The sequence below is a fragment of the Anopheles nili genome, chromosome 2, assembly GCF_943737925.1.
Source record: "Anopheles nili chromosome 2, idAnoNiliSN_F5_01, whole genome shotgun sequence".
NCBI classification, from domain to species: Eukaryota; Metazoa; Arthropoda; class Insecta; order Diptera; family Culicidae; genus Anopheles; species Anopheles nili.
The window spans coordinates 2,123,229-2,149,016 of NC_071291.1; the positions used below are offsets into that span (position 1 = coordinate 2,123,229).

The 25,788-nt window shown below is 46.4% G+C and overlaps 3 protein-coding genes across 3 annotated transcripts; 2 read left to right on the forward strand and 1 right to left on the reverse strand.

The window, feature by feature from the left end:
- Positions 1-15,730: 15,730 nt before the first annotated feature.
- On the forward strand, positions 15,731-18,017 carry LOC128721289 (uncharacterized). The gene is made up of 4 exons (XM_053815026.1): positions 15,731-16,169; positions 16,231-16,615; positions 16,674-17,051; positions 17,123-18,017. The coding sequence occupies exons 1-4, from the start codon at positions 15,731-15,733 to the stop codon at positions 18,015-18,017; spliced, it is 2,097 nt and encodes a 698-aa protein (XP_053671001.1).
- Positions 18,018-19,223: 1,206 nt separating this feature from the next.
- LOC128720831 (coiled-coil domain-containing protein 39) lies at positions 19,224-22,247 on the reverse strand. Its single transcript, XM_053814528.1, has 3 exons — positions 21,878-22,247; positions 19,457-21,805; positions 19,224-19,384 (listed from the first exon to the last, which is right to left on the reverse strand). The coding sequence occupies exons 1-3, from the start codon at positions 22,245-22,247 to the stop codon at positions 19,224-19,226; spliced, it is 2,880 nt and encodes a 959-aa protein (XP_053670503.1).
- An 886-nt stretch (positions 22,248-23,133) lies between these two features.
- Positions 23,134-25,256, forward strand: LOC128720876 (zinc finger protein 250). The gene is made up of 3 exons (XM_053814575.1): positions 23,134-24,235; positions 24,309-24,506; positions 24,582-25,256. Exons 1-3 carry the CDS (start codon positions 23,134-23,136, stop codon positions 25,163-25,165), a joined length of 1,884 nt encoding a protein of 627 aa, XP_053670550.1. The 3' UTR covers positions 25,166-25,256.
- The last annotated feature ends 532 nt before the right edge of the window (positions 25,257-25,788 follow it).

Consider the following 25,788-nt stretch of genomic DNA (forward strand, 5'->3'; position numbering starts at 1 on the left):
GTTACTTGACTTTTGACACATCTTTTCGTCCGTGCGGGCTCAGGATCCGAGGGATGTGTCGTAAAACAATATCACCAACCGACCCGGTATGTATGTTTCTGCCCACACCCACACAAAACAGGATGCTTCTCGCAAGATCCCGCAAAAACCAACACTCCGGGATCCCGGGAACAGGGTCCGTCCGTTTGCAGGCGTGAGCTGTGCAAGACCTGGTCCGGTTTTATTGGACCCCTATTAGACCGGTCGCTCATGGACGGCTCTCGATTCATGGAAGGCCTTCAAGGATGTTCGTTGGTTCGGGCGCTTTTCCGGCCCATCTGAGGGCCCAATTCTCGATCTCTCTTTTCCAGCCCATGGCTGCTACTTCGGTTGGCTTCTTTCGCCTCTTTCGACGTCTCCGGAAGCGCACTTTCAATGTCGCCGCATGGTGTCCACCTCGACGGTCGTGGCCTGCCAATTAGACATAGATTTCTCAATTTTCCACTCCGAACCGTGAACCGAAACCGGCCGCAAGTGGCGTAAATTGTGGCACTTACTCACCTGGCTGCTTTGGGCTTCGAAAAGGGTTTTTGGAGCCTCCCGATCAACCATCGGCCTTTCGAGCGTAATTTGTATCGTACTGCGTAACATATAGCTTTTCCGCGTCCCAGTGCCGGCTGGCCTCCAATGAGGTCACCGAGCAGCTCGGAAGCCTTCTAACGCGCCCGGTTTTAGCGGCCGCAAATGACTCCTCCGGTTGGTTCGGTTTCTATTGTTCGATCCGTCTCAGGTTGGTCTTCATTCATTTCGTATTTGTGCACCTCGTACACCTCACGTACCTCTTGCAGACCTCCTACAACGTGCCGTTGCTCGATGCCAATTCTAAACACCCTTTCCGGTGCCGCTTCGATTGGTTCAGGAGCATCCCCACTTTCCAAGCGTCCTTTTCGCCCCCGATCGGCTAACCGACCAACCAGTCCCGGGGTCGGAGTCCTTTTCTCGGGTCCATTATTCTATCATTTCAATTACGCCTCAAGTGCTGCCACCCCCGGAGATGATTTTCTTTGCCGGTGATGTAAGTTTCCGTGCAATTTCTTGCTTGCTTGCTGGTCTCCGGTCCGTGGAACGAATGCTGTTTCTAGGAATGGTTTTCTCCGTTTCTGCCGGTCCCTCGCATTACGTCCTAGCCAGCAGCGGCAACAACAACAAAAAATGGCCGGGAAAAGAAAGCCGCCCTTTGATTTCGTGCGCCTACTTCGATGGCAACTTACGTCTCGAGTGTTTGTCTTCCATTCACAAGCGCTTCCATTCAACGGTCTATTAGTGAGCGAGGAATGTTCAATTACATGCACACATAATCCGCACTGGGCGTGAGTCAGTTTGTGTGCTTGTGTGTACGATTTTTTACATTTATTTTCGTCTACTTATTTCCACATAAAGGCAAATATTTGAAAATGTCCCGAGCGTGGTCAAAGCTAGCCATTTCCATCTTTCCAAGCGCCATCAGATAGAGAGAGAGAGAGAGAGAGAGAGAGAGAGAATGGGTGATTGTGTGCCGGAAAATGTGCAGGATTGAAGAATTTTCCCTCCCACACGCAGAGCCCTAATCAATAGAAAATTTTGAGCAGGGAAAATTCGATTCCTACATCCCGTTTGATGTTTCTTTGCATAGCTGCTAAATTTACGAGTATTTCATTTGTTCGATTTGGTGTCTTTGATCTGGCTCCGGGAACCCTCGACGAACGGTGGTCCATTTCCGGCACAGATCCACCGCAGGGTTTATTAGCCGACCGGGAGCATATCCTCGAGAGGTACTGGTATTTTTAATTAAACATCGTGGCGTGTTCCGAGGGCGCGAACAGATCCCGATCAAATTTGCGAGCCCTTTCGACTGGGACTCACTCCTTCGCGCGTCGTTGTCCTTTTGGCGTCCGTTGGATGGCAATGGTGACCTCTGGCTCGGATCGGTTGGTATCGCGGCCTCCACCGTTTAACCCCGACGTGGCCTTTAGTGGAACGGACCGCCACCACGAGCGCGATGGCGGGCAAATTCCACATCGTGCCATCTGTCTGCCAGCGGGCTGTCGAACTGCGAACAATTAACGATTGTTGTTCGCGCGGAAAACCTCTCCGGTGTGCGGAAAAACGCGCGGGCCTCGTCGATTGCGGCCGTTTTCATCCCTCAGTTCGCACACGAGGTCGGGGCCCGATTATGATGATGATTATTATTATATCATCATGTAACGTATTTATTTTATTATCACTGGGTGGTCTCGTCGGGCCCATTGCCTGGCCAGGCTCGGGATCGACTTCTAACAATGGTTTATCGCACCATTGACATCACCCCATCGGGGCCAGTGGGCCACAGTGCGAGTGGAAGCAGGCAAAAAAACTCACCCCAGCCACCCAGGGGGTGCGGCACAACCCCGAGGCGCACTCTCTCCGCTGTGCAGCGCCCTGCCGCGAGGTTACACACCCCCCGGAAGCATTCGACCAGGGCGGTCTAACCGAAAAATTACGCAAAGCATAATGATCCCGTAAAGAGTCACTCGTCCGCACGGCAAAGGAATCCGCCGCACTGGCGTTGCGTTGATCATCGATCACGGCTCGTCGAAAGGCTGGCCAACGAAAGCGTAAAATGCGCCATCTTTTGGAGTGCGTGGTGGAAAATAAAAACCTTTTGGCTAAGCGCACAATGAAAATTCGCGCTTTCGTGGTAGCGAAATCGGGTCCAGTGTACGTTTGAATCTGCTCACAGCAGGCCTCGAGCGTGGTTTACCGTTCCCCAGAAACGGATTGAGGCCGCATCCGTTGGGCTGATCCAGCTGGGCTCGGGCTTCGGTGGAAAACAAAAGGACTCCCTCGGTGGGGGTCGCTGCCAGCAGCACTCTTTTATCCAGCTTCCGCTAAGTGACGCCGCTTCAACGTCTAAAATGCCAACGTAGCTTAAGCACGCGCTCTGGGCCTGGTGGAGGCTCACAGCACGTGCCGAATGTGCGACGTGCCTGACGGAATCGAGCGATGGAATGCACCTGGATTGTGCCAACTCACAGAAAGCCCTCAGCTTTTTCGCAGTGTTTTAGAACAAACTCAGCCGAGCCAGTAGTTTGTTAGTTCCGTAGACATAACGAGCATAAAAAAAAACATGTCAAAACAAAGCCAATCGAAGGATGCGTTGAAAAGAAGGCGAACAACCACGGCGTGGAGGTATTTTATCAACGCGAGAAAATCTTACGCCACCACCACGCTAGCCGGGTTGCGTAGAAGAACATCGTAGGAACATCAGCTGGATCAGCCGGAAATGATACCAATTTCCAGCCGTTATGACGAATCGAGCGATCCGCAAAGCCCTGCTGCCTCCATGGACAAACGGGGTGACATCTCAATCGTGCGCTACAGCAGCAGAAAAAGCCTACTCCGATGGCAGATGGCAGATAATCGTTGTGACGACGATTCCCCAAGCCTAATCGCGCCAATCGTTCCCATCATCATCATCGTCATCGTCATCGTCATCATACGCGTCGTGCGATGGCGAAGGAAACAGAAGGAAACGATGACGACGCCGGTCGTGATTGCCGTCGTATGAATAAAAAATTAAACAAAAATAACTTGATTGTATCAATCAATTTATCACATTCCCCGAGCGTCGTCGTTCGTCGTCGTGGTCGTGGTCGTCGTCGTGATCGTCGTTTGCGTCGACGAAAGGGGCGAAAATCCGCGCAACCACGCTGCAGCAGAAGGAAGTTGCAACGCCGGTGTGCGAGACGCGCGAGAGCAATAGTAAATCGTTGTTTTGCTTATCGGATGGAACGGTCTCATTAGTGACCATATTGTTAGTATAATGAGCCTCGCATTATGACAAATGTGAGAGATGAATTTCCCGCGCGCGCGTTGGTCGCAGGATCCGGCCGATTCTGTCCTTCCGTGGGTCCATCCTCGTGAACCTTCTCGCGGCTTCTCGCGGCTTCTCGCGGGGATGCTTCACACAACCGAACGATCGACTGAGAGACGCCCCATCGATCGTGGCGTGATCGACGCATCCATCATTGGGCACTTTTCGTTCCGGTTAACCCGAAAACGCTCGCACCACGGTGTGCCTGGAAAAACGGAACGGAAAATAATTTCCGGCACCCCATCCGGGCCAGGCGAATGATCGCGCGGGCGACCGGTGAGAGAACCAGCGTGCATTCGGCTACCATATTAATTACGAACGGCCTGTTCCCGCCTGTCGGCCAGGCAACGGAAAATCTGATCATCACGCATTACGCCCGAACTCGAACAGCGCGATCACCGCAGGCGAAACCACCTCTAATAAGCTGCCAATAAGGGATGCTGACGTTTTCGCCGTTCGCCGAACATCACACGGCCGCAAGGTTCGGGCCCGGGTTCGGTGGCAAGTGAGCCATTGTAGCGCGACCGGAGCTGTTCCTCTAATTTGCCCCCGAAGCCCCCCACGGGGCCAGGCGAAAGGCTCACCGTTCGGGGCTTAGATAATCGAATCTTCTAGGGCCACGGGCAACTCCAACCCCCCGGACAGGACTCGGACGTCGGCTCATCCGCCGAACCCGTCGAACGGTGGCCCAACCGAAGCGGTTACGGTTACAACAGAAGCAGAAGCAATAGCATCGCACCGCGGGGTAAAAGGGTAATTTTCTCGAGCTCGGGCTTTTCAGCTCCACCGCGGGAGCCCTTTTGGTTGCGCGCTGCTACCACCCACCGACTGGGAAGTGCGGCTTTTCGTTCATTCGCGCCTTTTTCGTGAGGGTGAAGGAAAAGGTGCGAACGCGCAGGGTGGAGAAAATCGAATCACCGAAAGGGATCCTCTTCGAGGGCCTTCTGGCAATACCGCACCTGGCCCGGGATCCCGGGCGTAACTGTAATGGCAATAATGGTAATAATTATGGGGAATGAAAGACGCGTTTTTGAATATCATTATTGTTGTGTTATTGTAGTTGCGCCGTTCCACGCGCTCTAGGTGCAAACAATGATAATCTCTAATGGCGGCCCAATCGCGCGATGATTTGTTGTTCATCCGCCGATCGCGGTGGTGGCGGCGGCGTTTTTGAGCGCTTCTCTTCGAGCTCCTTTTCGGGATGGCAGAAACGGGACGAGAGAAAAATACAAAAAAAAATCAGACAACACTCCCGGCGGCCGGTGGAAGCGATTTCGGCATCTGATGAAAGGCGAACTCGAACGCACCGCAGGTGATCGGTAGACCATTTGATACCGTGAATAAGATTCGATTCACGATCATCTCCAACTCCGAAGCACAAACCCTTCCAACCAACGCGGCATCGAGGGACAAATGCCGCCGAGTCGGCACCCGTTCCCTTTGGCGATCTATTAACGCGTACAAAGTTGCATTCAAAACGCTCGATCGTCAATCAAAACGTGCCCGGTCGGGTTCGATTCCATAATTATGACAATATACTGAGCTGCCGCACTGTCCGCTCTTTCTCGAAGTCACAATGACCACGAGCAATGCCAGCCTAGGCTTCGTTAATGAACATCGCCGTCCTTGCCGCATTGTGACAGCAAATTCTACGCCTGCAATTAGCACTCTCACCGATGCAAGTGTCAATCCGGATTCGAATCAATCAGACCGTCGCAAGTTCAATAGACCAATGCAGCGAAGCTTGAGGAATGCCTTTTTGCACGTGACACTCGTGAATTATCCTCTCCAAGCTGCACAATCCCCGTTTTATTTATTTGCGATATCCGCGTCCCAACAAGACAAAAGTACGCCGTCACGCTGCCTTTTACTTCTGCACTGTCACTAAACCATGAATCCCTCGGGATGACGCATTTCATCCGCTCACCGCAACCAATTAGGGTGTGATCGAATCGCTGCTGATGGCTTTCGCATGTTTCCCTGCTTTTTACGCGCAGTTTCCGCTGGAAAATCGAGATAAACTGACGTTTGATACACTAACGATGTCGCCATTGTTATGACAGCCGTAAACGACCGTATCCATATCTGCAATCTAAGGCGACCGCGCCACGACACCATGGCAACCGAATGGTAATGATCTAATCAACCGATGCGGAGATGCATCAGGGGTTTCGCCCTTTAAAAGGGCTCCCATCTCGGGCATGCGATGGGTCGCTCTTATCGGATGGAATTAATCGGTTCCTTCAACACTGGACGTGGCGCACGCTTGTACGCTCTCTTGTACGGTCGCTCGAAGTGACAACACGTGTTGCCGAGGCGTCACAATAAGATGCTCAATTAACGTTCTTTCAACGGTAGTAGCGTCGATTTGAGGATTTCCTCGTCCTCGACGAGCACTCCCGAACATCTTAAGCAACTCCTCGCTACTCCTCGCGAGCTCTCCAGCTCTCGAAGCGGTTGAAGACTTTTCACTCGATACACGGACGTTTTGTAAACGCAACGCATTCGCGACGCAAAACCAAACGGAACAACGCTCGCGAGGAGCCTTTCCAACTGAAGTTCCCAGGCTCACGACAGGCGGCGTCTTTCAATGGGAGGACGTCGAAAAGGTATTGCAGCCATTTATTAGAAACTCCGCTCCTACCGAGGCTATTGTAGTGCGCGTTACGATAATTGTTAGGTTTGCAGCTCGCAATGCGGGAGCTCATTTAACGCACGGTTCTTCGCGATCAAGGACACGGGTGTGTACGGCTGGGACAAGAAAGTCGAAAAGTCTCTCGACGCTGCTCGAAGGAACTCAAGGTGCGAACAAAGAACCGTGCGCCCCCTTCCGGAAAGTGCAATTCAAATCTCGAACAGCATGCAGTCACGTACACGGTGAGGCGAAATTTGACACCGGATGCTGAAACAATGCCCGGTATCCCTTTCTGCAGACTGCTGTCAGACGCCGTGCCCTTTCGAAACCGACCAACCGAGTTCCGAGGCGTCTTACCGGGTTGACGTAATGAGCTTGTAATTGTTGATACTTGACGACTGCAGTGACAAAGCGCAAACGTCTGTTTGTTTGCCGCTCGCCTTCGAGGACGAATGGAAAACGAACGACACGGGTGTACTGCATCGCCGGAAACCGGAAACGTAGTCCCTAAAATGCGGTCGGAAATTGATTTATCTGCATGCGCTAGCAAAGTGGTCCGGATCGAAATCATAATGGAAAATTGCCGACCAGAGTTGATTGGAAATTGTGGTCAAACGGTCAGCGATGATGAGCCTGCCGAGGACGAACGGAAGATTTCATCTATCGGTCGCATGATATCACGTAATCACGTGTCAAATGTGCGGCAAATGCATCTCTTCTGATGGGAATTATTGCCCCCCACGGTGCACGTTGATTAATGAACCAATGGATTTATTTATCGAGTATGGCGTGCGGTTTAATGTAATTTTGCTTCCCGATGAACTCGCCCGCTCGACATTACCCGAGTGGTAGACCGTTGTCGCTGTCAGGAAATTGTTGATAGGATGATTTGGAAAATATTTATGCCGCTTTCCTAAAAAAAAAACGCTTCCAGTTTCCTTCATAGTTACACTTCTTATTCGATTCGCTGCATTCCATCCATTCCACAGTATCGCCAATGGTTGCTCAATCAATAAATATCAATCGGCAGGACGAAATTCTTCCAGTCAAGCTGTGTTCGGTATCGTGTTGAATTCCGTTGGCGCCAAAAACCCGACTTTAGGGTAACCGGCTACCGGACGCAACTTGAAAAGAATCCCACCTGAATGGCTCGCAGCGGGCCACATTCGAGATGGAAAAACGTTACTATCGCCCTGCCGTGATCTCAAAATAGCCCACATATTTTCCGATCCCGTGCCAGATCCCGCGGGACGCATTCCATTCTGGCACTACAATTTTCTCCGCCAAATTTTCCCCTCTCTTTTGCCTCCATGTCCCAGGCCAGCATCAATTAAAGCTAGCGCCGTGTTCCGTATTTGTGTCACAAATCGGGAAAAACGCCGGCCCCGTTGCTGTTCCTTTTGTCACTCGGTGGCAGCGGACGCAGCAGTAGGGCACTAATTATTTTCTCGCAGCCAGGATCGATCGACGGAAAGGAAAAAAGTCCCATTTGTGAGGCTTTTCATGTAGCAGAACTATGCTGGCTGTATGCTAATCTGTGCGCATTTAGCTTCTACACTTCGGATCACATTGTTTCCTCGTTTCCCTGGGCTCCCCAAGAAGTGAAGAAAAATACCGATTTGCTCCGAAAAAAAGGGGTTCACGAAGGACTCTAGTGCCCGTACAGACGTGGTACGCAAAACAAACTGCCTGCCCTGGAACGGGAATTTGCTCGCGATCGTCGAGGGCGAAAATTGAACAATACCGGGGCGTCACCGAGGACGGCCTCCATACTTCGCAAAGAGCCTACCTTATGTTCCCGTTTTCCCCGGGGTCAGTCAATTAACGTGTAAAACGCACATCGTTGCAAGGCTTTTGCCGTTCAAATCCGTCAAAGAGCGAAATCGCACACCACACGGGCGATTTCTTGCCCGTTTTCCTAAAAGGGGGAGCGCAATCGAACAATGCCAAAAGTCGCTCAAAAAACCATCGCCCTGGTGCCCACAAAACGGCAACGGGAATTCCCACGCTGCGGGAAGGCTTTTGGTAAGGACGACGTAACGGTGAAAAAGACGCCAGGACTCCGTACCGTAACGCCTCCGACGTCGTTTCTTCACCGTTCACCGGAACTCCGGCCATCGGAAGCGAACAATGCGGTGTTGCTGGCTCAGATGCGGATGCTGTTGAGGTATTTTGACATCATGAAGGGTCCTTTTGGCGAAGGGCTGATATTTACATCCCCGTTTAGCCATTGATTTCGTTCGAATAGCTTCTCAAGAATCAATAAACACTCGACCGAAGTTGAACTGGCAGAAACAAACAGAAGGAAAAGCACGCTCGATTCAATTAGTCGAGCATCGATGCTCATCCTGACGAAATTTACTCCACCAGACTCAACTCCCCAATAATGCGCTAGCTAGGACCAGTTTATTTCGTTCTCTAACGTGGAAGGTCAAATGCCATAAATAAATATGAAATATTCTCCACCGCGGCTCCTTCCACCAAAATATGCTCCATTTTCCCGTGACAGTGCAAGCAGCACAGCAACAGCCCAAGTATGTCCTTTTCCTGCAGCCGAGGAATTTCGAAGGACGTTCCTTGCGCCGGCGACGGAAAGGCGCAAATAAATAAGGATAAAAGTAGCGCAAGAAAACACCATCACGATACAACGCGGCAACATGCCCGTGTTCCGGCACCTCCTTGCGATGTGGTCCTCACGAAACACGAACACCACCTCTTGCCACCCAAACGGCACTCTTGGCACGCAGGATCCCTCCCCCCCCCCCTCTCTCTCTCTCTCTCTCTCTCTCTCTCTCGAATCGTGGTCGGGTGGTCGCATTTGATGACGACAACATGATGTATCATAGTTCAAACTGCAGGGATGCCTGATCAATTTCGCACGCAGCATGAATTTGCTTTTATTTAATGCAAGATCCTGATAATATTATTTATAACAATCTATATGAAATATACGTTCTGCTCTCGCTCAACCCTCTTTGCTGCTCCTCCGCTGAGACAACCCGTCCCCCAGTTCCACTCCACGGCATTCTCTCGTCCTTCCCCGTCGTTGTCAAATTTACTTCGGAACAACCTTTTTTTTTGCTTTCTTCTAGCAACCCAGCGAATTCCGATCATTGGTTGCTACGATGTGCAGGATGTAGTGATGGGTGGGTTGAACATTCTCACAGCTTGCTGCTTCCCGACTTTCGAACAATTTTGCAGAGCAAAGTTCCTGAGTTTCCAAAACGAAACCAATGTGCGAAACATCCGTGCGATGGAGTTGATAAAAACGCAGCCACACTCCATATTATCATGGAATTGATTAGATCTTTTTTGACATAGGTCCTTGTCGAATCACCCACGCTCTCGGCATGGTGCTGCACAGAGCGCACCACCCAAAGCCCCACAAATGCAGGCAGTTTCCCGTCGCCTCCGATGAACAACAACAACCGAAACAGTGGTAGCTAAAAGCATTTTTTCCATCAAAAAGCACACACACTCAAGTGCCCAAGTGCTGCTTCTCGAAGGCACTTAGCTCCACCGCTCCAGGCGCTCCTTGTGCTCGAGTGTATGGCAACGATGGGGAGAGCGAACAAAAAAAAACGAAAAGAAAAGACACCATACATGAACACACGGCGCCATGAATTATGAGCGGCGATATACTTGACGTACATGCGACCAAACATAATTCGACTGAGTCTGGGAGCAGAAACGGAACGAAAAAAACTCGCTTTCTCGCTTTGGCCAGGCAGCTACTCAGAGCCCTTTTGCCTTTTTCCTTCGCATTGCTCCTATCCTGTCCTGTTTTCCGCTACTACCGGTGGGGGTCTAGGCTCTAGGACGCGTTCCCGTGCCATAGCTCAAGAGCCCGGTTTCCCGGTGCCAAGGAAAAACGCTTTTACCGTCTCACTCTCGAACAACAGCTAACTCAAACGAAAGCGGACAAGTGCCAATAAAGGCTGCCAACGGCGTAAGTGAGAGCTTCGACGTGGAGGAAAGAACGCAAGTTCGTCCTCGTTCCGGGTCCGTGCCAATCCCGGTACACTCGCCATGTGGTTCCGCTCTATTTGCCTTCCCAACAACGGCCCCTTTGGCAGCCCCAATCGAACGCATTTCGATGAAGCACGCGTGTAAGTGTAAGTGAGATTGGATTTTTCCTGCCCCGTCCATCACGGTGCCCAATTTCCCAATCTCACAAACCAACCCCACGGAACCAGGTCTGGCCGAAAATTGGATTTTTCACTTTGGTGGTCGACCTAACGCACGTCTGCCTCCTGGAGGGCCAGTCACTGCAGGAGGAAATGCGATTTGCCGCCACAAACCGCCAGCGGTGCGATAATTATGCGAGATTAGATTATTCAATCCGCGCCCTTTCTGGGAGCGATATGCCCCAGCGGCGGAGCCTAATGGGTTATTTTTGGGGTGTGTGGCGATGCATTGCGGTAGCCATTCGCGGAACAGGTCGATCATTAGCTTCGACCGCTGCTGGGTCGCGAGCCCATTTCGAAGTCGGCGTATTTATTTTTTTGCTTTTTAGATCGAAGCGTCCCGTGGGGTGGGAAATGGATGTTTCGTTTGCTTTGATCTTTGGTTGGTCGGCGAAAAGCCGCTATTCGAAACCTCCTCCCACTTGACTAAACCTAGCCAAAAATTGTGGCCTTTTTTGGGCACGATGACAACGAGTGCTCTCGAGGTGGTTGATGAAGTTGTTGCCCAAATACGACGCATTCGTGCCATCTGTAACGGAAACATAGAAAATTAGTCTATTTCGCAGCTTCACTACGAGATTCAGGAGAGTAAAATTCGCACAAAAACAAACGACTTTTTTACCGTTCTTTTTCGTGTACATCTCCATCGTGCCCCGCGGCCGGATGAAGCACTCAAATGAGGGTTATTGAAATATCGTGCACCTTCCCGTCACTGGCATCAATAAAATCGATCGTAAACACGATCTTCTGATCGGTGGACTGTGCGAATCATTTAAAGCTGCTGCTTCATGACCTCAGACCTAATTATCATGGCGAGTGTGGACACCTTCTCGCAAATGGTGTCCAGGCGACAACTTCATCCTTCAGGCGACAGCTTCATTATATCCATAACCCTAGTAGCAGTATAAATCCGAGACCCATAAACCGGCCTCCCATAGGTCATAGACCATTTCTCAACACGTCATTCGCAGCACCTCGACAAGCAACCCGACACCCACGTGTCCGCAAGCCAACCATCCGTCTGCGGCAGGTTCACTTCCCCAGCATGAGATCCGTGGGCTTGGCCAAACCCTACCAGGTGGGAATAGAACAGCGCATCGTGGCCAAAGGGACCAACGACAGAGACTCGGTGGTTTGCCGCCAAATTTGCATCCCATCCTTGCGCGCCGGGTGAGAAGGATGACCTCTTCTCTGCGTCGATTCTCGGCTTCTGCTCCGCGGGAATCGATCCAACGCCGAATCCCGGAGGGTTCCCGGGGAGCGATTTTATTGCCCTCGGTGCCAAACCACTCACGACAAAATTGGACCACGGTGCGCACGGTGGGAAGAGATATAAAAGTCTCCCCCAAACACGGTACACAACATGAACCGGGTGTGCCGGTTTCTCTGGCCAGTCTACCAGGACGACGGAACACAGCTCCACGCGCACCGCATGGGTTTGATCGGGTGTGCAAATACCGAATAAAAACCGGCCGCGCACGACCACTAGTCAGAGATAGCTTTTCACACCTTCACGGAGGCGAACCGATTGACCAGACCGTGATTCCAGCGGCATCTCGGAGACTGGAAACTGTCGGAAACTTTTGGGAGTAAATAATTCGACAGCACTCATCACACCCAGCATGATCTGTCGAGGAATCCTTTTCCCGATGGTGCCACACACACGCCCACTTCGTCTCTAACGGGTGTTGTCGTCTGTCAACTCACACTGGGTTTTTAAGAGCCGAAAATTGATGGCCACTCCATGTTGAAGCCACCTTCTCGCTTGTAATCGGTGACTGTAGCACGCGGTCTCCCACACATCTTCTTCGGTTGGTCGGGATTGGTCCATAATCTGAGAAACGATCGTGCGAGAGATCATCCGCTTTGTGATGCGCCACGTGGCCCGGTGTTTAGCGTATTGTTAAGGATCGTCTGAAAAAAAGCAAATCGAAGATCTTGCAGATGAATTCATCTCCCACCAGTGAATGCAGCTTCTTCGCGATCTTACACCAGATCTGCATCATTTTATTGGTTCGAAAATGAGGTGAGATGCGATCGATCACTTCTATCTCACCAGCACCGGAAAGTACGACGTATCGAAGCTATCAACACTTGAAATGGGATGGAATTGATTTCTTACATCCTGCTCCCATCGACATGTGCTTTATTCATATTTAAATCTTCCATCCACGCTCTCCAGCCGAAATTCCCAGCATATACAAACCGTATCGTTGTAAAATCGTTTGTTTTACGACCGACGTTTTCCCCACTCTCTGGACGAGCGTTTCTGGTCACGTCTTTGATGTTTGTTACTATCCCCTGGGGATGGGTGATAATTACGATTATTGTTTTTTGATTGGTCGCTCATCGCCATCAAAGTCACTCCGTCTATGGAAATCTTATTACCTCTTTCCTTACCGGGTAGTATAGGCTATTTGCCAAGGTCCACGATCGAGTAATAAAGTCTCGCTCACGCTGAAACGCCTAACTTCAAACGTTGCATGAAGGTACACAGGAGGTTATCAAATTCTTCTTCAACGAGCCCTATCTCCCATTTTACGCGGAGTGTTGAGCTGATTCATTCTTTAAAAAAAGGTCGCTTGGTGCACCTTGTGGACCAAGGACCAGAAAAGATCCCACCACATTTCATTGCCATGCCTGAAGCGGTTCATGTGTTTTTGATTCTGTACCTTCAGGGTCCTAGGTGAGAGCAGCAGAGGCCTATAATACTTGCTGGAATGAGAGAGTCACCAGGACATGGGTTTCTTTGGGTATTGTAGGGGTTTCTTTTTAAGATTGTCTAGCAAACAATGGGGGTTTGCTAGGAGTGATCCCAAAAGTAGTTCGTCTGTGAACATCGCGATTCATCGAAAGAACTACCATGCTTTAGACTTTGCAACAGTCGTAAGTGGGTCGACGCTTACAAAACAATATCCATTGTGCAGCTGTATTAACTCTTTGACGTAGCGAGAGCACTTTTCATTTTTCATACTGATCCTCGAGCCGACAATTGGCTTGTTGCCATACCGGAACCTGCTGCGAGTAAGGCACTTGGAACATTGTCGTTAGTCGTTACGGGGTTGGTAGAGAAGGACCACGTTCAAGATTCGCCGCAGGACACACGGCGCGAATCTTGCAGCTGCGCATTGCGTAAGCATTCAACGGGTATTTAGTGTTGCTTAGAGTCAATGTTACCATTTTACAACCGAGTCGGAGGCGGAGCATCTGATAACTTGATTGAACGGAACCAATCAGAGTATTGATGTAGTCAAACTATGTTTAAAATATGTCAAAAAAATTGCGTCACCAGTAACGTGTACATTCTTTTATTCGCTGTGACTCTCTATTATGTATATAAACTTTAAAGGATACATTTATCAAATATTGATCAAACCAAACCTTGAATTGTTATATATACAATTTTCATTTATACTAATTATCCAAAACATTGAGAAGATATGATTAATGCATTTTTAATTCATCCTTTTTTAGAGGCTCATAAATGTGGTAACCAACGCAATATTTTAAACAGGTCGTAAAATATTATTTCAAAACTAATTAAATCGGTTTCTATAATTTGGTACATCTTCATCATAAATATAAACATAAAATGTAGGAGCAATTAAATTAATATGGACAAGGTAACATAAGACGAGAGGGTTATGATTTTCACCTAAATTCAACACTTCCTTGTAGGTATTCAAAAGTATGTGCAACATATTCTTGTTTCAGAGCATATGCCACAGCTGATCTGCCTTACCCCAGATTTCAATTTCTATGCGTGCATAATGTTTTTCTCTGTCTTGTTCATATATGCTCGAAGCATAGTTTAGCTACCGTGACGTCACTCCGTTGTAGCATAAAGAGCATAAAAAAGTTTCGTTAAGCATAACTTAATACTTTCGAAATATGCAATCAGCTGTCAACAACAGCAATTGATTATGCTTTTAAATGATAAAAACATACGAATTAATTCATTTCTTTTTTTAGCTTTGAATTTCATAATACACCTAATATACATAATGTCGAATAGGAATTATGCAAAAAATGAATATGATAACCGAATATTTGTTAAACATGCTACATTTTCGTAAGTTTTTTGTATGAATTTGTTTTTGATGTATCGTAGAAAAAATTGTTGTAAATACTGAACATCATGTTTATTTAAACAATCAGTTAGAATACTTTTTTCAAACGTTAAACATTGAATATATTGTATTACAAAGGTTTTATGATTTTTTACGAATGAAAGAAATCCAACGGCGAAGGATTTGACAGAACATCGATTTAAAAATGGCATCTTTAATGTCAACGAATGTGTGTTTGCGCTATTGTTTTGGTCGGTATTCTTGCTGGCGAGTAACCTTTATAATTTGCAACATAAAATAAAACTTAGATACTTATTGTCACTCGGAAGTGTTAAACCCCCTTACTAAAAAGTTAAATTTAGTTGTTTTGTGATGGATATCATCATGCTTCATTGGAAAACGAAACCTCGTCTCAGTTAACATATCCAAGAAAAAGAAGAAGAATGTATTAATATATTTACAAAAAATAGTATAAGTGCCATGAAAATACTCTTGTCCTCATAGTTAGCATAAAAGGACGAAGTCCTCCAACTCTGCTACTTGCTGAAAATTAATCAAAACATGTGAATTTGCTTGACTTGATTTGGCCCACTGTGCTGAGAAAAGAAAATGAAGAAGCTATGATTTGATTGAATGAACCACAACATCAAGCAGTAAATATTGCTTGTGCAGAAAGTGACTACTTGAAATAATTGGTTAGAAATAACATACTGTTTTTTACAGGATTACATTCATCCGTCCTGTGGTATTTATTCGGATAGCACCGTGCAGTTAATAAACTTCAAGCATGCTTGCTCCGATAAAACATGTTTAGTTCGTGAATGATATATGAAACACTATGGCTTGTTGTTAGTGCATTGCGTCCAGTTTTTTGATTGTACAAGTCGATGTGCTATACTAGTGAATTATTACCTACCTTCACAGCGGTAATAGTGGCATTTCAAAGAGACTCGATGTGTTTCTTAATATGTATTCAAAGATTCTAAATTATCCTGTGGCAAGCACCACCAGCGCTCATTCGCGATTCTCGGCTAGTGCTTCAGCGTCCGTGTCATCCAACTTAAACACAACATCTTCCACCTTCAACTATGATAATCTTCAGTTGGACGATATCCTTTGTTCTGTTTGCCAATCGGTTTTGATAGAACCGGTGGTTCTGCCCTGTCAACACCTATTTTGTCGCAACTGTCTCCATTATACAGCTGTAAAAACTAATCTCCACTGTCCCTGCTGTCGGAAACGATTCGGAACATGGTATCGAAATGCATCGCGTGCTAACGAACTTGTGCACGAGCAGTTATGGCATGCGATTCAAAACCAATTCCGTGAACATTTAGATGAAGATCCCTCCTCTGGATTGATTAAAAATACTACGATGCATCAAGTGCAACCCGTATATTCAACGAGTAAGTCTAAAACTATCATTTTTAAAACTTAGCACTAACTTTAATTGTTTTCCCAATTCAGCAACAAAATCTTCTATTCAACTGGCGAATCCAGGAGAAATCCAAAAGGAATTCAATGAAGAACTAAAACGATACAAGAAACATATTTTTGATGAGCAAACTAAAGAACTGGTAGCATCTGACCAGTGCATTATAAGTCTGTATAAAAAGGAGGGTATCATTGATCTCGCTGACAATAGCAGCCATGTGTCGGTGTCATCAACTACTACTCCAGAGCTACCGGAAAGAGCTATAGAGAGAAAAGCCAACGAGAGTCGTTACCCAAGCGACATCTGTTCAGTGGCTGGACCATCAACGCTTAGCAAGTCATCTATAGCTTCGCAAAATGCAACAATTGAAGTAAAGAATACGCATACGCTCAATCCTGTATCTCCATCCAATGGAAGGTAATTCGGAGCTTTTCATATACTTGCTTGTCACACTAATCCCACGTTTTTCTTGCAGTGTAATCTCTATTTCCTCGACATCATCTGCCGCGTCTGGGTCAACTGCTTCATCTTGTGCTACTACCTCGTCTGCATCTGGACGTTACAGTTTGATAAAATCAGTTGCTCAGAAAGTCGGCCGATCGGCGGAAATCGTGAAACAAAAAGTACAGGACACTATTCTGCATCGCCTAACGGATGGTAAACCGCAACAACATCAGAGGTCGCTGAATGCAGTAGATTTGAACAAAAGTCAACTATGTGTCAAGCCCACTGCAGTCCATAAGACCGAGTTTCGCGGTGTTGCGAGTGATGAGACTGAGGTTGATGATACCGACAGCCTAAAATCGGAACAGAATCATTTTATACCTATCGTCCAGTCAATGCCGAAGAGCAGGTAAGTTGGCGTTGGTGGATCATGATCCATTTGATGCTGTTAAATTCGAAATAATTTATGTTACATGCTAGCTTCTCATGCAGTACGTTCCGGCGTGTGCCAGCAGTTCGGCCCGTTCCTTCTCCCGTAAAGTACAACACGACACCGAAAAAGAGTCCCTACCAGCCTCTAAAATTTGGCAGGACCGCATCCGCGTTCAAGGTTGTGAAATTAGAAATCCTTAGCCCCTCAAAAAACCTTTTGGAAAGTTGCAAAAACTCTCCTGTGGCAAACAACGAAATCATCCCCAAGCGTGCAGTGAAACGTGGCCGCCCGCGGCGTGTAAATTTAACGTTGGATCAGCCGACCGATCCTGCAATGACGACTACACAGAGCGCAAATGCCGATAGCTCCTCGAGCACCAACATCCGTGATGTATGCAAGATGGATCAGCAAACCATAAAAAACATTATCATCAGTGATCAGCTTCGTCGCGAACAACAAATTGAAATGGAGCGCCGTGATTTTGAATTTGCACAAAAACTACAACAAAAGCTCAATCGCTCGAGCGGCATAATGCAAGAGATTCAGCGACAATCCACAGCACCCCGGAGCACCTGTTACTCGTTACGCCGCAAAGTTTCCTCGAGCGGGTTTGGCGACATTTCGCAGAGCACCATAGGAAATGCAAGCAATAGTAACAGCAGTGTGGAGTTCAACCTCACAGAACTAACACCTAGTTCAAGCAGCACAAAGAAGACGTCCGCCCAAGCGACAAGAAAACGAAAAGCTACCAGTAGTAGCGTGGAGAATGATGTTCCTTCCAGTTCGTCGCCGGCGAAACGAGCAGCCGCACAAATGAAAACGCGGCGACAAACTAGGCAGAGTCGATCAACGAATGTCAACTCTACTCTACATGAGCAGGAAGAAGAGCGGCATCCATGCAAACTTCCCCAGCGTAAGTCTACCAGGAATAAAACATCTTAAAGCATTCACTACCAACCCTCATTCCACCAGCAAACGGTGTAAATGTTCACAAATATTAAAAGAAATAATGCAATTAAACATTTTCTTTTCTACACAACAAAAATGTGCCAGAAAAAATGCATTATGTTCTTGGAGTACGCGACAAATCAAACTAGAATTCTTTTATCAAAGTCTTAAAGACATTTTTAGCATATTGTAAGATGCATATAGACGGACAAAAGCTATTTTGCTATGTATTCATTTTTGTTCTGCGGTGTCAATCTTCTCTGTAAAATCGAAGCGATATTCAAGGCAGTATTCGCGTTTAAATTTAAAAGACGTCGCGTGTTTCTCGTCGTTGTTGTATATATTGATATTTACGCTTGAATTCCACACACGATGCGTACGAGATTTAACAATTTTTACAATTTTTATCGACCACACGGTTCTCCATAAATTATTTAGTGGATCCATTTCCATTCTGAATGGAAATTTGATAGTCGTGTGCGAACTATAAAGTCTATGCGTCACTGATAAAAAAAATACTCCCTGTATGAATGTTTTTATATGTAATGGTGCAGATGTTCTCGTGAGCAGTGGATATATAATCGAACAAAAAAACAGCAAATAACTAAATCCAGTAAAGTGCACTATCTTCAAATCCAAACCCCGTAACGGTTGGCTAAGTATTGCTTTAGTTTAGCATAAAATCATAACTCGTTGAAGCAACCAAATGGATCGCACTGTAGAAAGATGATGGCGCGATTCAATCCAACGGTACCATCACTGAGATTCCATTCAAAAGATATTACATACATTGTACATATATTTTATTTGTAGCGAAGTTATGCGAAATGTCATGTGCACAAATGCTTGGAGTTGGCGCTATCTCCCATATACAAAAAATCACTCATTCATTCGACAGTTGCATTTATGATATTAGGTAGCTGTGACAAACGCGGATCGTTCTACGCGTAACGTGTACGAATCGTCGACCACGCATTTATGCTTTGTAATTTTGTGTTACGAAGCTATTCATAATTCCAAAACATTGAATAGCAAAAACGGAAATTTGCAAAATAGGACGAAGATGTTAGCATCAAATGGACGAATAAACGGTACTCAAACAAAGTCATCTTAAACGGTTAACACGGAACTTCGCAAACTGATAAAAAATAAAGTTCGTAATTATCAATTCAAACCATTGATCTTTTCCATCGTACCCGTTCATTTCTTCGCCGCTTTACTAGTAGCTCCCTTAGTTCCCGGAAAGTCGATAAGAATTACAGAAAGTCCGGCACTCATGCGGTTATCAAAAGATTTCGCGATGTCATCAGAAGAATCGGTATTGCGTGAAGACGTCGTGGTGCAAGTTGAGAGGCGAGAAGCTGTAATACACAATAACAGGATCATATGTCTATCTAAATACAAGCATGTTGCAGCAAGAACACGTGCTTTACCTAGTTTGGACGAATTTGTGTCGACGCGGCCACTGTATTCAGTTCCATGGGAATTTTCGCTGCGCCAAGATATCTGGCTTTTTGTACGTTTAATTAAAGGCAACCGGAGCCCACGATCGTAGCAATATTTACTGACGGACGCAGCAAGTTCTGAATTTTGTTGAACCAGGTCGGCCAAATGTTGTAGAGCGTTCCCATTACGCTCTTCCACCTCCTTGAGGTTGAGATCTTTTTGGAAAATCAAAATAAGATCGTCATCGTTCGCCTTCGCTTTTGCCGCTTTAACTGCAAGCTTAAGCTCCCTCTCGGCGCGCTGTATTTTTGTTCTCTGTTCCAGCAGGTCCTTCTGAATCCGTAGCAACACGTCGTTGCTGTCAAGCTTAACCTTTTGCGTTTGCTCCAAAGTCTTGTCATTTTGTTCGCGGCATTCGTTTAAGTCATGCAGACTTTCGGTGTTGATGGCCAGGTCTGAACGAACGTTCTTAAGAGCAGAAACAGCCTTGCAGTAATCCGCCTGGATATGTTCCATCGCTACCATATCCGGATTTTCGTCTTCCACCTTCTGGAACCCGCGCTTGTACTTTTCGTTGGCGTAGTTCATCACCTTAAGCGTGTTCTCGAGAGCTTTCAAATCTTCCTCTGCTTTGAGAATCTTAACGTTTAGTTCGCTACCCTCTCGCAGTAGCATATATTTTTCCTGGGCTGTTTGAATCTTTATCTGCGTCGCCGTCACGATCGAACCGTCTTCATTCTTGCCGAGCAAGTCGAGCGACAGTTCGTACCTATTTTTTAACTGCTCTATCTTCAAGGATCGCTCCGTAATGTCCCCTTTCAGTTGAGCTCTCTCTTCGGCAAGATATTTTCGCTTTAAAACGAGCATATCTTTTTGTGCCGAAATGTCCACCATTCTTTTATTGATTGCTGCTTCTAGTTCCATGCGGTGCCGTTCGAGGGTGTACATTTTGTCGTTTTGGCTCTCGAGCAAGCGCTCCATCTGCTTAATTCGCATTTTCAGTAAGCTCTTCTCTACCAAACGCTCTTGATTGTCGGCCGTACACTGACGCACCTTCTTCTCACCTCCTTCGACAATCAGTGTCTTTTCCTTCCACTTGCCCGTCATCCGCTCGATCTCGGCCGCATCCTGCTGGAATGTCAGACTAGACTGTCGGAAATCCTGCTGTATTTTTACAATCTGCCCTAGGAGCACAGTCAAATTTTCAGTTCGCGCTTCGAGAATATCTTGAGCGTGGACGAGTTTTGCATGGGCAAGGTTTGCACCTTCCTGCTTGTTACCGGCTCCTTTCATATTCGCAATTCTGGCCTGTACCTTTTCCATACTATAGTCAACGTTGTACGATATCTCAATCTGCCGCACGATTTCTTTTTCTGAGTTTTTCAGGGCGGCACGTATTTTACCTATTCCGGCCTCCGTCGAGTGCACCTCTATCTTGAGCAGCTTTTCCTCCTCGTTCATCGCGAATAATTGCTGGCGCGCTCGGAAAAGCGCCGTTGAGAGACGTTCCGTTTCCGTTTCCATCGCGCGTATCTGTTTTTCTTCCGATTCCACGATCTCATTTAGCTGCCTCAAACGTTCTTGCGCGCAAAGGCTCTTGCTGCGAAAGTTGTCGAGTTTGTCGCGTAGCAGCTCCAACTCACTGAGATTGGAATGAATCTGTTTTTCTTTCTCCCCTTCGTCAATCAACGCATGGCGGTTGCGGTTCCGCATCGATGACAATTTATTCGACAAATTTTGCACAGATTTCCGTGTGATTTGATACTCATTTGTCTTCAGTTGAACGCTATCACTGAGGGTCGTTAGACGGTGGCGTAGTTTCGACACCTCCACATTAAGATCGGTAATCCGGACCTCAATTTCGTGGTTGTTCCTTTGCTGTTGCTCTAAGAATTCGACCTGCGCCTGCAAGTCTCCGAGCAACATGTCTGTGATGTCGCGGGCACTGTCAATTTCTGCCTCAACAGATTTAATACTACCTTCCCGTTGATTCATGTGCTTCACAGCTTCCTTCCATGTTTGGACTAGCTGGCGACGCTCGTGATGCGCTTGCCGGAAAAGTTGTGAGGTTCGTTCCAGAACCTGCTCTAGTGATTTGTACTCCTCATAGAGCGTTACAAGCGTTGCCCGACGGTGAGCAATCTTATTTTCTAGCTGTTTCCGCTTTGCTTCCAGAGCTTCCGCACGGCTTGCATCCAGTTTGCAGTACTTTAGAATAAGCTTGTTCGTCTCAGCCCCATTACCCATCACCTGTTTCCACTCCACCAGAGCACTCTTGGCCCATTTGATGCGTTCGGTGTATTTCTCGACATTGCCCGTCAGCTTTTTCATGTCACCTGCAATCGGGAGAAATTCCGATCGTAATTAAACCCCATAGCCTTATCAAATAGCAAACTCTTGAGATCCACCTTGAGCTCGTTCATCGTGCTTCTCCAACTCTGAGAGATCTTTCTTTGAATCCGAAACCTGCTGACGAAAGAATGTCCGATCGTTTTGAGCCACTTTCAGCAAGCCATGTTCGGTTGAAATTTGATTTTTATCCACACCAATTAGCTTAGAGTTCTGTTCGAACTCGAGCTGTGCATTTTTGAGATGAACTTTCAAATTGCCCAATCGCTGGTCGCTAATCTGCATTTGGGACGTCAAGTCCGTCTTGCTCCCCGTCAATCCATTGATGAATTCAAGTATGTTTTTATTTTCCTCACTGGCAATCGGAATGAATCCACCATCGCCGAGTCCCATCTCTTCCATTACACGAATAATGTAAGGCTGTGCCATTTTTGAGTGATTTAAAAGCTTCCTGAACTATAGCAAATTAAACTCTTGCCACGGTCGAACACTAAGTAGCAATTGAACTATGATAATTTTGGTTATCCTCGGTCGTATTTCTATGACACTGTTTTTCGGGTGACAACAACCTACAAATGCAGTGACGCCGGTTACCATGGACGCATCGTAGGCAAATAGCGATCGCGCGTGCTTTGATTATGTACGCGTCCAAGCACATGCGAACAATGATGCCATCAAGTATGCGCATGCGGCGAGGACAACTGTTGCATTCGATGCATCATTTCCACGTACTGCTCATCCACATGGAAACTAAAAGTGGTTCCGAGTGGTTGCACAGCTTTCCAGTGCAAATTAAAAGTATTGGAAAAATAGAATCTCATTGATCAGTTTTAAAGCCTTTAACTTCATTTCCTTACGGCAAATATGTAATGCAAATGATGCCTAGTTGCATAAACTGATTGAATAACACACATTGGCATCAATTGCATGTATCGTAAATTTATGAAATTCTTCACCAGAACTCGAAGAATTGTACGGATGAGCTGGATTAAATTGGAAATGAGCACGCATGCGGGGTATTTACAATCTCTTGCTATTTTCGGACGTTTTACTCTTGCTTACATTTAACACCCGAATGTTCATCTCTCTGTTCTCTTGCTTTTTTAATACAGTCACGCCTGCGCAGATGATTGAATTTCCCTTGAAATGTACACTCACTCGCAATATCCTGTGTATGGCGCAGAACTGATTTTCCTAGTGAAGTGTTGTGCCAGCAAATTCTATCCTACGCAGTAGTCGACATAAATCTACGATTTATTCCAGCTTCCAAACAGCACAACCTAGCTCATAAAGTCTGCCAAGCAAATACATATCAATGTGCACCAAAAGCTTATCATGTATTCTGTGCGGTCAGCCAAATTTTCCTAGCATCGATGCGCTTCGTGTTAGTCTGCTAAAAGTGACGGCACGACCCTTAAAGTGTCCGATATGTGGTGACGAGCTGCTTGGTTTAGACAAGCTCACAATCCACCTGTTTGGGCATTCATTGCTCGAAGACCAACAAAGTGAATTTTTAGCATCGACTCAGACGTCGATGAGCGAACTCCTTTCAGATACCAGCTTGGATGTAAATTCTTTCAAAAGTTTGCGTAAAGCTAGGAAAAAATCTTCAATCGAAACGGATATGAAACATCAAAATGGTAGTGTCTCACACTCTGGCAAAACGTCTCCAACAATTGGAAATAGTCAGTGTTGCTCCAACGCAAATCACTGTTTCGAATGTAACGTCACATTTCGTAACTCTGCATTGCTCAAGATGCACCGGGAGGTGTTCCACGATGCTAGTAACAGTACTCATACAAGAGTATCACCATCAAGGGTTAACGCCTCCGATAAACCATTTCACTGTCACATTTGTCCAAAGGAATTCAAAATGAAAGGATCACTGAAGATTCACATGCGGGTCGTGCACGAAGGTGGTCCCAAAAAAATTTGCTTAGAGAACGTAAGCCCTCATGCCGTTGAAGCTGATGCAACTGCAATTGCCTCTGTGGCAACTGACGAGATAGCGCCAGACAACCGTACAAATGATGTAGAAAACCTTTCTCCGTTAGTTTCTTTGCAAACGATTGGCCAGCAGCAAAGCATTGCCGTGTTTCGACCAGAATTGCCCCCGTCTAGTAATGTGGAGTCTACTCAACTTCCTACGGAAGCACACATCATTCAAATAATCGATCCTAGACAGCTGGCACAAGTGGTTTATCTCCCGCCAAATATTGGATCACAGCCTACAGCTGCCATCCAAGGTAGCGCCAATAAGCCCGGAGAACAGCAAACTAAGGAAACCTTTTTGCTTCCTTCTTCGCCTCCACAACCCCAGCAGGTCCACGACAATATAAAACAATGGGAGTGTGACGTGTGCCGAAAATCTTTCACGACGAAATATTTTCTCAAAAAACACAACCGCCTTCATACAGGTTAGTATTTCTTATAAAAATTGAAATCCTAGGTGCTCCAATAGACTAGTGTAATGTATATTTCTTATTGTAGGTGAAATGCCTTACACGTGCGGAATCTGTAACAAATCATTTACATTTCAACAGTCCTACCACAAACACCTTCTTTATCACAGTGACGAAAAACCACACGTGTGTTCTGTGTGTAGCCGTGCGTTCAAAGAACTATCAACGCTGCACAATCATCAACGGATACATTCCGGTGAAAAGCCGTTTGCCTGCGAAACATGTGGTTAGTACCTTTTTGAAAAGGACGGAAAAAAAGACGAACTTCTTCATAGACATCATCATGATCTTTTCTTTGCAGGAAAGTGTTTTCGACAGCGTGTTTCTTATTTAGTCCATCGTAGAATACACACTGGTCTGATGCCGTACAGGTGTTCTGGATGCGATAAAAGCTTTCGCTATAAGGTTTCCCAGCGGACACATAAGTGTCCAGCAAGTCCACCAGGAACGGTCGTGCGCAAAACGGGTGACTTGCTACAAAAATTATTGCAATCTTCTTCCATTCTCGAGGAAGGCTCTTTATCAACGCAACCACAGCAGGAGTCACTGTATCTCGATAATGCTCTTAGTCAAAATGTCGCGGAGTCGACTGTCGACAAACAAACGGCTGATTACGTTAATCGTACTCTAGACGAACTGGTCAAGGGGACATACGACAAGCTCGACATCGGAAACAGTTCGTCGTCGTCCTTACTGTATGATCTACAACCGCAGACCCAGCAACTCTACAATGATGCGGAGATGCTACAACAACCACAACCGCATACATCCTCGGTTTCGCCAAGTTTTCCTCGAATAGAAAGTTTGTGTCTATTATCACCCAGTGCTTTCGATAACGGTCAGTTAGAGGAACTCACAGGCCTAAAATTAGATAACGAATGGTAAATGCGGCCAACCAACTGATAGGTGCCTATCGCTCATGACAATTTATATGATGTATTATCGATACAGTAATTTATCTCCCTTCGAAGGTAATTTTAAGTTATTCAAAATGAAGCTAAATGCCTTGAAGAACATGCCTGTTTGTACTCATTACTTTTATTCCATGCAATCCTCTAACTTGCTGCATGGAATGCTTTTCTTCATCTTCTTCTTCTTTACTAAGGTTTTAACACGGTACGATGCAGAAATCCAGCTACCTGGACCCTCCTGTATTAATCCGTGTTCTGACTCCACTCAACCTTAGTAGTAACTAGGACCGGCAACTAATGGCCATATGACCAATGGTATGCTTTTGAATTTAACAAATTTACCAAATCCCTTTTGGGTTATTTATGTAATGAAAAATGTTCTGCAGATTGTGAATGTTACAGATAAAAACAAAATCAATGATAAAAATAAATATAAAAAGTTTTAAGTAAAATATTGCCTACATGGCATGAATCCACAGCGTTTCTGCGATAACAAAAGGAATCGATAACTAAAGGAATTCTTCAGATCTACAATCGTTGATCTTTCAAACAAAGATAGATCTAGAATTCTATGACTGGTTGTAATAAATGAGTTGT